The sequence below is a fragment of the Propithecus coquereli genome, unplaced genomic scaffold (assembly GCF_000956105.1).
Source record: "Propithecus coquereli isolate 6110/MARCELLA unplaced genomic scaffold, Pcoq_1.0 Scaffold10, whole genome shotgun sequence".
NCBI classification, from domain to species: Eukaryota; Metazoa; Chordata; class Mammalia; order Primates; family Indriidae; genus Propithecus; species Propithecus coquereli.
In genome coordinates this window covers 16,406,525-16,418,123 of record NW_012133858.1, presented here as the reverse complement: position 1 = coordinate 16,418,123, position 11,599 = coordinate 16,406,525, and the positions used below count along the sequence as shown (strand labels likewise).

General features: G+C 45.9%; 1 protein-coding gene across 1 annotated transcript; it reads right to left on the bottom strand.

Annotated features, from left to right (window-relative positions):
* Positions 1–860: 860 nt before the first annotated feature.
* On the bottom strand, positions 861–4,391 carry RTP2 (receptor (chemosensory) transporter protein 2). The gene is made up of 2 exons (XM_012641645.1): positions 4,228–4,391; positions 861–1,371 (listed from the first exon to the last, which is right to left on the bottom strand). Exons 1-2 carry the CDS (start codon positions 4,389–4,391, stop codon positions 861–863), a joined length of 675 nt encoding a protein of 224 aa, XP_012497099.1.
* Positions 4,392–11,599: the final 7,208 nt, after the last annotated feature.

Sequence of the window (11,599 nt, the reverse complement as noted above, 5' to 3'; positions counted from 1 at the left end):
TTGTACCTGCCCCAAAGCGTGTCGCGCTGCACCTTCAAAACTGTGCCCATTCCTTATTATACAGGTCCACATATGTTTAAGTGGGAATTTGAAGCTCTGGGCCAGTTCTGTCCAACAGAAATTTCTGTAATTATGTTCTATATCTGCATAGTGCAGTACGTTAGCCACTAACCACATATGTGGTTACTGTGCACATGATATATGGCTGGTGCAACTAAGGAACTGAATTTTTAATTTTATTTCATTTTAATTAGTTTAAAGTGAAATAGCCACATGTGGCTAGTGGCCAACATATTAGATAGAGTAGCAGGGAGGCCTTAGCACCAGAGTATAAACCTGAGCATTTCGGAATAGTCAGAGCAGGCAGTCCGGGAGAGGGACCAGGTGAACTTGTCCCTCTGCACTGGGTGGGCCACTGCCCTCTCCAAGAGGAACCATGGCGGGATGGTCAGAGGAAGCTGAAAATGAGCTTCAGAATGAGGCAGGATCAAGATAGAACCTAATGGGGTCTTAATGGAGTATGGGATATGGAAATGAAGCAAAAGGAGAGGTAGAGATGGAGGTGGAGGAGGGAAAGGAATAAGATACCTCCCCGTGGACTTAGTACTAACAGCAGTCCTGGAAAGCTCTAAAACCTCCATTAGAACCTTCTCCTCTTCCCCCCATTATTGTAAAATTTAATGGAAGGACCACTAAATCTTCTAAAGCAAATCCCTCATTCTGCAGAGGAACCAATGAGGTCCAGAGAAGTGACTGGATTGTCCAGAGTCACGTAGTGAATCTGCAGTAGGATCAGGACTAGACCACGTCTTCCGCAGTCCCAACCCCGTGGACCCTCCTCTTACCCCTAAGCAGCTCCACTACAGGAAGGCAGAGCTTCGGAATGAGAACTGCAGGTAGACAATGAGCAGGCAGAGACAGGCCCAGAAGAGGCACCAGCGAAGGGAGAAGAAGTTGAAGCTCAAGCCCGCCTGGGCCCCGGACTTGGAGGCATCGGAGATGGTGGTCGCCTCTTCCTCCAGCAGCTTCTGGCTGGGCTTCCAGTGCACGATGCCCTCCTGGCAGGCCTCGCAGAACTCAGGGCGGTGCGGCCCACTGTCTGGTCGGCTGGCCACGTGGATGCGGTACTGGCCACCATCCTCTTCGTAGCACTGCTCGCGCAGGCTGGTGATGAGGTTGTCCACCAGGCTCTCGATGTTCTCCTCCAGCATGCTCGACTCATCCAGCCGCGCCGTGCCGCACTCGTAGCACAGCTGCTTGAAGACGCGCATGCGCACCGAGCCCACCCGCTGGGTGCGGTCCAGGTGCATGTGGAAGAGGATGACCACATGAGCCGACTGCCAGGTGTGCCAGCACCAGGCGCAGTGGAACCTACAGGGAGGGGAAGGACAGATGGAGAAGGTGGACCTCCCAGGGACTCCCTGCCCCGAGGATCTCGAAAAGGAAAGGCCTATGTACCTGTGACTGAAGGTGGAGGCAGAGTGTTGGTGGCCCTGTGGGTTCATTAGGTATGCCTCCTCCTACTGAGCGCCCCTGGGACCCGAGCAGCACCCTCAGAGCCAGCACTGGAGCCCTCTGGCAGCCGGCAGCGCTGTGGAGCCTGCCTCCTGTACTCCCTCCCGCCGTCTCAGCTCCCCTCAAGCCTAATGCAATCAGGGATTGTGCCTGGATGCTGCGCAGGGTCATTCTCCCTCTCTGGGCTCTTTTTTCATCTGTGAGATGCAGTGTGATGGTGTCCAATAAGGCTCCTTCCTCTGTGACCTCCTGCGACTCTAATAAGTGGGTGCCCTGCACCATCTGACTGATGCATCTTTTTGCTTGTTGTGGGAAAAAGAGACGCGTCTAACTGTCGGAGCACAAACCCTGGCACTCTGTGGGTCCTCAGTAACCATCCAAGAATAACAGAATGGACGGATGGGCAGATGGGGGAGGATACTGGCCCCAGGAGGGGCTACCACGTTCAGTCCCTCCACCTCAACTAAGAACACTCCCTGGTCTCCTGACAAGTCATCTCCAGATCCCACCCCAGCCCTGCAGTGGGGACTAGAAAAGAGTATGCTGGTTCCCATTCCACCACCCCCACACACATGCACACACTTACATACACACAAATCACTTGGTCTAACCTGGATCCCTATGTCCCCAGCCTCGGGGAGCATGGAGGAGGTGATCTGGGGCTCGCCTAGCCAAGCCACGCTCCCTCCAGCCCCTGATGGTGTTTACACACCTTCAGTGACAGAACACTCATTACCTCCAGGGAAGTTCTTCCATCCTTGATGATGCATTCCAGCCTCTTCCGGGCCTCTGTCATAGAGGCTTCCTGGGCAGTTGAGTGTCCACTGGGCTGAGTCCTCATCACTGACCCTGTCTGGGTCGATTGCACAATGGCCTTGAAGGACCTCTGATAAGGAACTCAATTCAATCCAACAGATACCACTCAGCACCTACCATATGCCAAGCACCACTTGGCCAGGCTGTGGGATAGAGATGAAGCCAAGCCAGCCCCTGACCCCTGGAGTCCTAACAGCATGAGCACAGAACGGCCTCGGGCAGGGCTGGCAGGGCTGGCAGGGCAGAGGAGCCTGATTGGTCCCTAGCCAAAAGGGGGTTCCCCCACCACCGTGCTGGGCCAGAGCTGTGGGGCATCTGAAGGCTTGAGGTAGAGGGAGCCTGTGCACGGAATGAGCACAAGGGCAACAGTTCTCCAGCCTCGCCTGAGACCAGCTGAGAGTCACAGGTCACCAGCCTTGAATAAGACCAGCTGAGCCCTGAGGCAAGAGGAGCTATGAGGCCAAGCTTAGCTCCTAAACTCCTGAGCCCTGGCACCCAAGTTTCCAGGCCTTGGCACCAGCCAGCTCAGGTGCTTCATGTCTTCAATCTCCTTCTATACCTTTTAAAATCAAACCAGTCCAGATTTGCTTCCCTCCATTAAGCCAGGCCACACATCTTGAATCCAAAAATATCAGTCTTGGGGGAAGGGGAGCTTTAGCAGCAGCTAGTCAATCCTTTGCTTTACCTAGATGAGACTGAGGGACACGGTAAGAAAGCCATCCAGGTGCACACAGCTAGTTAGAGGCAGAGCCGGTGCCCGCATATAATAGGTGCCCAGTGGATGATTTGTGAGCTGATTGAATTGCCATGAACCAACCAACATCTGACTCTCTGTATTTTGTCACAAGACAGGTTCATGCTAATATTCGCAGGTCATGTGGCAGGAGGACAAATTTAAGTTCTCTAAGCACAGCCTGCCTTCTTCTGTTCCCACCATCAGCACCATTCTGCACCACAAGAAGCTTCACACACAGTAACCTGTAAACAACTCAGGCTTTGTGTCCAAGTTCTGTCAACACCTCCAGAACACAGCCACCTATTGGCCTCCCTTGAATCCAAGGACCCAGGAAAGGGGCTTGCACAGACCTTGCAGATGAACCTGAGGCAGTTTGGGCAGGGATTTCTGTGGTCCCAATCCCAAATCATGGTCTAGAAAAGGGAGAGGCCAGCGGGCTTTAGATAGACTTGTCCCCTTGGCCCCCAGGATTCCTTACACTGTGGCAGATGTGCAGCTCCTATAAAGTGTGGGACCCTGGGCTCTAAGGAATCTTGGGAAGTGCTGCCCAAAGTTAAATCTTTCTGTCATGTGCCTTAAGATAATAGAGGCAGAGGGACTTGATTGAGCTTCTAAGGCCAACTCCCTCATTTTATAAATGTGAAAACTGAGAGCCAAAAGGGAAAGAGAGTTGCCTGAGTTCACAGAGCCAGTCAGTGGCAGAGCCAATTTCTAATGCATACCAGGTAGTTAATAAATGGTTTTGCATTCAAATCAAATTGGATTAATTGACTGAACAGGTCCAGGATCAGAGCATATCCATCCCATCTGTGAGGTTGAGGCATTCCCCAGTGGACCTCGTAGCTTCCTCCCCTCAGTTCCAACCATGCTTAAAATGTCAGAGATTGCGGGGGCATTGAGTATCGTACAGCTCTCCATTTAATGTGGAAAACTGAGACCCAAAGATGGAACATAACTTTCCCAGGATCAGCCCGGGATTTTGTGGTACAGCTAGGATTAGAACCAAGGACTCTATGACCCACCCGGTAGTTCTTTCTCTGCTCCCCAACCTGAGCTGACACCAGAATGAGACTGACCCCAGGACCAGTCTCTCCTTGGAAGATGACCCAGGGCTGGGACCCAGGGGCTGCCTGCGTGGCTCTCCCCACTTGGCCTCTCACCTGCCCGAGGCGTGCTGCTCCAGGTACTGCTTCCAGCCAGGGGCCAGCTCACTGGGCTTGAGGTTGGGATCCATGATGAGTTCCCAGCTGTCTGCAGGCTTTGCCACCTCCATCTTCTCATAGAAGACTTTCTTCCACTCACAAGTGGTCAAGCTGGTACACATGGTCTTGCTGGCAGGAATGGAAATTTGAGCTCAGCCTAAGTGAGAACACAGAAAGAGCCCAGGTAGGTGCAGGGCAATCTCTATGGTCTGAAAATCCTCATCAAGAGGACTAGGAAGAAGAAAGACCCAGCTCCCTCCTTTGTCACCTTGGCACCTGTTGCTATGGTAGCCAGGAAGGGCCCAAGAGCCAGGGCTGGGGAGGAAGGAAGCCCCAAGGAGAAGTTCCAGGGCCCTGAGCTAGGCTTCAGAGGCAGGGCTGGGTAGTGACACTAAGTGAAGCAAGCAAGAGGGAGGCACAGCCCCAGACCACACTCTCCCAGACCTCCAGAGGTCTCCAGGAGGCAGGGACTGTTCTGCAGCCTTGCCTCACCCAATTGGTCTTCTAGGCATTCTCCACATTGTGTGCTATGGTAACTGACACCCCAAGGAATTAAGGGGAAACAAAGGGCAGGGAAAGGCAGAGCCTGCTGCTCCCACACCCCCAGTATGCTGTGACCATCATTTACCAGGTGTCAAGCACAAGCTTCTTGACCTGTGTGCTGGCGGATTAGAAAAGATCAGGAAACTGAGGTTTTTACAACCTTCAAGTGGCTCATCCAAGATTCAGATCCAGGCCTTCTGAAACCAAGCTTATTTGTTCATTTATCACAGTACTATTGAGTTCCTAACATCTGGGGATGGAGAGAGAATTAATATGTGGTCCCTTTGCTCAGGGAGGTCTCAGACCAGTTGGTGAGCTAGGATGTAATTTAATACACCATCAAAGGACAATAATAACATTTCAGATTTATAGTCATAGCATTGTTAGAGCTCTTATTCAGTTCCTGGTCCCAAGCCATGCTAAGGCTTCTGTGGGAGGAAGGGAGGAATGAGTTCGTTCTGAGCTGCAGGCTCCTCCTGCCTCAGCTGCAGCAGGGTATCCACAGCTCCCTAATGCCCAATTTAAATACTTGAGAGACTAGAGGGGAATTTGACATCAAATTTATATAATCCAGGTGAAGACACAGTCACTTGGAGGGAGGCATGGAAAAGACCAGGCAATGTGGCTGCTTACCCAGCTCTGCCCCAACTTCTGTGTGGTCTCTCTTCTAGCTGTAATCAGCTTATGAGTCTTTAACCTGGCAATCTGGATTCCCTAGACATGTGGAGGTACAGAGTGAAGAGCATAAAGAATAGAAAAGGATTGCTAGGAATCAAAAAATTTTGGTGTTGAGTTTCAGATTTGGCACTTGCCTCCAAGTGGTTTTCATGTGGGGTGAGGTCAGGGACAAAGCCATTGGCTCCTATCTTGGAATGAAGAAATATTCCTCCACTAGCTTTGTGTTAAAGACCTCAGAAAGGACAAAAATATGTCATAGAGTCATTGACTGATAGCTCTAAAAGAGACCCTTTCTTTTTAAAAATCTGACTTTTTCACTGAGCTCTCCATTTCTTAACCAAATCTCTTGACATGGAATTAAGATAACTGAGACCTAGAAATGGGGAACTACTTGCCCAGGGCCCCCGGATTCAGTTGCTTGCACCTCGCTGGGGACTCTCCCAGAGGTCAGCTACCAGACCAGGTGAGATTGGGGGACCAAAGAGTTCCCAGGAATTAAATGAAGCTGAAATGAACTTATAGCCTGGCCTAGAGTTCCAGGAATGAATCTCTGAGAAATATTGTAACATTGTTCCCGGAACAAATGGCAATGAAAAAAATTAAAAGAGAATGAGAATTTCCAGGGTTTACCTGGTTGGGTTTTTTCTACTCTCTCAAATGATGCAATCCCCTTAGGCCTAGAATCAGGTTTAATTTATCATAGAAGCCCTCTAAGCACAGACCAATATAATTCATCTTTCTGTATTATGGTGCTGTTTTGCTCAAGAAAATGCTTTCTTGTAACACAACCAATGAGCACAATTATTACTTCAGTTTTTTACGAAGAGCACTGTGTTGCTCCAGGACCCACAATTTAAGAGCTCCGAAATGCATAAGTGCATACATCTGTGGCCACATCACACATTGGCAGTTTCAGTATACATTTTTTTTTTATCTAGGTAGTGCTTTTAAAAATAAAGAATTTATATTCCTTTATAAAATAATACTGTGCACCTGTATTCTGCAATCAAAGTTGGCAAGGGGGAGAAGGGGTGGAAAAAAGAGCCATTCCTCCTTTCCTTTCCAATTGGAGTGCAGATTAATGAACACTTTTGTGAAATATTCATTATTCCAGTTTTACTTATTACAGTAATACAAGAAACATCAATGTAGAGCCTAAAATGACAAAGCAGGGAAGAGTTAAGAAGGCAGGTACATCAAAATCACCTGTGGGCTGTTGAAAACTGCATGTACCTCTACCTCGGAGATTTCAGTGCATGTTCTTGAAGAGATATATCCACCCTCCACCCACCCTAGTCCTGAGAAGAATCCCTGCATTGCCAGCGAGTGTTACTGATGGGAATATGTCATCCCATAGGCTACTGGAGGCCAAAAACAAAAAAGAAGATTGATTAAAATGAGTTAGTGGTTCATAATATGTCTTTATGAAGAAACAAATCCAAGTGAAATGGAAGCTCTGTCCTGTCTTGCTCTATGTATCCCCCATTCAAAGCATCATAGAAGGTGCTACAGGCAAATCCAAGGTCCCCTGGGGAATCTTTTTCAAGAGATATTATGAAGAATTCTCCATTCCCAGCATGCAGCCACTGCAGGCAGCAAGGTCCAAGCTCCAGTCTTTGGCGGGGGGTGAGGGCGTGACCTCTGAATCTCACGGGAGTTCACACAGAACAGTCTATGGCTCTCTAATAGTAGTGGTACATAGTGGAGAATCGACAATTTGATGCTGCTCTTTTATCTGTTAGCAGCAACCAGAGCAACTTTAGGCAGGCAACATTCTATTCCTGCTGGCATGCAAGGTCCAAATTCTATGCACCACACTTCCCAGCACCCCTCTAAGGCTCTGAAATCTATATTAAGAGTGGCTGTAACTTCTACTTTTTTCAGGACCTTATCCTAGGCAGAGATTTAGTGAAGAATCATGACACTATTTATGGGAGGTAAATAAATAAATAAAAAGTATGAGATGGGAGTAGGGAGTGCCCCATGCAAGGAACAAAAGAAACAGGAGTTGAGCTAGTGACTTAGTGGTCCAAGAAGGAAGAATACAGAATTCTCTGCTGTAAGGAGACATTCAGCTCAGAGGGTCTAGGGATACTGTCAGCAAGTACAGCTTACGCTGACTCTGTCCAAGAAGTTGAGGGTCTTCCTTAGAGTTCCTTAGCTATACTGAGAGAAGCTGCTAGTTTTTTATGAGCTGAGGCTCAGTACACACACACAAGTAACCAGGACTCCTCTCTGAGATGGTCCCAGTCATCATGGCAGAGCGGAAGGGAAGCAGGGGAAGCTTATACAGGTTCTTAAAGCATCCACTCTAAAACGACAGTGCTGGGGTCAGTATCGGGGCAGACTTTTTTTTAAATTCCTCTCCCTTTAAACCCCCATTTACCAAGTAGAACTTTTCCAGCTTCAGGGCCTTCCAGGAGACACCAAGGGAAGGACCCATTCACTCTGAGTCCATCCTTGAGGCAAGTCTTTCACTACGAATAGAACAAACCCTTCCCTTGAGCATCTTTAAGAAGCAGGGCACCTTCCAAAGATGGATGGGGATCCCTTATGAGCAGTCAGAAATGCTCTTTGGCCCAGACACATAGCTCAGTTTATTTCCTTGGAGACTTCATGTAGCCAGAATCAACTATATACCTCAATTTATATGGGAGTGTAAGGAGATAAAGGAGGAACCCATTAACATTGCATTCACCCTTAAGGCTGGACTCTGTATTTACTTTTTTCTTATTCAAAAGTCAATAAGAAAATGTTCAGACAGCCTAAAATTGGACAAACATTCGCTGCATAGATAATATATCGATAGTCAGCTCCTCCTTAAAAGCCCCCAGTAAAGATTTAAACAGACCACTTAGCTCTGAGATTAGAACCAAAAGATTCACAGTCAATAGCATTCAGAGCCCCAAATGTCCAGACTTTGTTTAAGGTTAAGTTAGATGTGCTAGAAGCCCTTCAGTTTATTTCACCAGTTGTAAAACAATTGTAGGGTTTGGGTCTATATGCTATAAAAATGCTTTCTTACCCCAAAGATAAGGCAGGTGGGTTTTTATATTAATAGTAAAACAAAGCATATGAGATACAGATCTTACAACTTTTCTCTTTATATTTCTCAGTAAATTTGAGGTTTCCTGATATATGCATTATAGACACTGTAGTTAAAAAGCTACACTCCTTGAAAAATCCCAAGCTTAACATAAGTGAAGCTTGGGAAGAGAGAAATCCACAAGAAAATCCACTGTTAAGAATAAAAAAAAAATAGAAAACAAGCATGAAACATCCATTGTTAGTGAAACGAGGAAACTGCCACAACTTCAAGCCAGAACATCTAACAATTATAGTTAAATTTGGGTATATAGTGGGAGGACATAAAGAATCAAGGCATGCATCACTTTCTCTTAGGCAGAGTGAATATTTCTGTAATCATTTCATACCCCATTAGCAATGAACACATCTACCACACACATCTGGGTTTTTAAAAAATTAAGTCTTCTTGAAAAAATCATCTGAAGCCTCATTCATTCACGTGTCTGGAGGCTGATGCTGCCTGTCAGCTGAGACCTCAGTTAGGGCTATTGACCAAAACACATATGCATGGCCTTCCCATGTAGTCTGGGCTTTCTTGTAGGATGATCGTTGGATTCCAAGAGCTAGCGTCCCAAAAGAATCAGGCAGAAGCTGTGTTTCCTTTTATGACCTGGCCTCAAAAGTCACATAGCAAGACGTTCACCGATGCCCAGATTCAAGGTAAAGGTATGTAGACCCCACATTTGGATAGGGGGAAGGTCAAATATGTTGTAATATTGATGCTATTGTGATCATCTTTGGAAAATATACATTGTCACAGCAAGTGGGAAAGTCAAAAAGTTTTCCAGAATGGACGGTGTATGAACAAACCCTTACAGGACGAGCATGTGAGAGCTAAACAAAGAAGGGAGATAAAGGTATTCTAAGCAGAGGAAACCACAGGCAAAGACCTAGAAAATGAAATAATCTAGAATGATTCTTGAAGCTCCATATCGTTTTGTACATTTGGATCACACAGAAGAGTGATGAAAGTTGAGGCCTGAGAGAAATGTGGGAACTGGATTATGAAGGATTTTTTAATGTCATGTAAAAGTTAGGACTTTTTCTTAGAGGGGATGTGAAATCACTAAATTATTTTAAGCCTGAACTACTTGATCAGATTTTCATATTGATATTGTGCCATTTACTTGCATTGCTCTCTCTCCTTTTCCCAGGAAATTGGCTGGTGCCTAAAAATGCTGTTCCCACAACACACTAGCCTTACTTAGGCTCTGATGTGTCTGGCTCCTTGCAAATCCCTCTGCAGAAGGTGTGGGAAGAGCCTTCACTCCATTATCGAAAAGTGTTCTCCACAGAAAGTGTTCTTTTGTACATTTCCAATTGAGACCTACTGGATTAAGTGTCATGAGAAGAAAATGGAGACATAAATAGTTTACGATGTTTATGTTGGAAAGCAATTCATACTCAGATTTGGAATATTAAATTTTTTAATGAGTTTATATCATCAGTAAAGCTTCTGTGAATCATTTTCCCCAACAAATGTTCATGTGAGCAAGAAATAGCTACCCTGATGCTTATAAGTCTGCATTTGTCAAATGAACACAGACATATACAGGATATATCTACCAAATTGCCTTAAATCTCCCACCTAGTTTTTTTTTATGATATAGGAGGACAGGAAAATCTTAATGTGGATTTATGATGGTAGGTATAGAAAAGAGGGAGTTTAAAAATAACTTACAGTGGAGAGTAAATTCTGGGATGTTAAAGTAGAAACCGCAGATGCAAGAGCCAGAAGAGTTACTTAATCTGTGTCATGCCCTGAAAGGCAACTAAGCAAATTCCAGGGTGAGGAAACTCTAAGATTCAGTCCAGAATGGTTTCAATGTCCAAGGGGACCTACCGATGGAAACTGGTCAGAGTACAACACAAAACTCATGGGTAGCTGAAGTTTCCACACAGGAGTCCAGGAGACTGCATGATGCAAGAAATAGCAGAGGCTGCAACCTGGCTTTGCGTTACCAGGAACTGGGCAAGGAAACAACAGACTCTCCCCTCAACTTAAATACTAGTTGGGGGGTGGGGAGGAAGGACTCTTAATATACCTCAATTACAGTAAAAGTTAATAGTGATAGAATCCTTACTATGCACTGTGGGTTTTTCTAAGTATTTTACACATATTGATTCATTTAGGCACACAGGAGCCATATGAGCCAGATTCTGTAATTATATTCCCCATTTTACATATGAGGAAACTGAGACTCAGAAAAGCTAAATAATTTACTGGAGGTCATATAGTTAATAAGTGACAGTTCCCAGAATGTGGACCCACACAACCTGGCCCACTGACTCTGTGACTATCCATTAAACTCTTCCCTAGGCCCAGTTTTAAAGGCATAAACTCATCATAAAATTTCAAACAATACAAAAACATATTAACTACCAAATGAAAGTTCCAAATTCTCTTCACCCCCCTCTTCCTGCCCTTGATTTTTTCAAGTTATTATTATTAAAAATGTATAATTTATTTGATTAAAACATATATTTGATTTTCTGAAGCATCATAATGTTTTGTAGTACCTACAATGTTTAAAAAGGTTATATAGCATTACTATCTTTCCAGCTTGGTCCATAGTGGCTTACGAGACGCGAATTCGAGCCTCGTTTGTGAGCCTGGGTTCATGAGCACCTCTGTCTGAAAGCAGCGTCGGCACCTCAGCTTCGACTTCTCGGTGTGGCGTGCATGTCCAACTGCATAGGCAGTACCTGGGGAAGTTATTAAAATACTGTCTCCGTGTGAAAAATTATTATCAAAAAAGGGAGGAAATTTCATTAAAAGTTCAAAAAGTTGTTAACTTGTGATGGGAGGACATGCAGAGTCAGCCCATGTGTGATGGTTAATTTATGTGCCAGCTTGACTTGGCCATGGGATACCCAAATATCTGATTAAACACTATTTCTCCATGTGTCTGGGAGGGTGTTTCTGGAAGAAATTGTTATTTGAATTAGCCAACTGAGTAAAACAGATGGCTCTCCCCAGTCTGCACGGCGTCATCCCACCCACTGGGAGCCTGAATAGAAC

Coding starts and splice junctions, on each gene's coding strand:
- RTP2 (XM_012641645.1), bottom strand. CDS start 4,391: ATGTGTACCAGCTTGACCACTTGTGAGTGGAAGAAAGTCTTCTATGAG. Junction 1,372..4,227: donor GAGCAGCACGCCTCGGGCAG/GTGAGAGGCCAA, acceptor CCCTCCCTGTAG/GTTCCACTGCGCCTGGTGCT.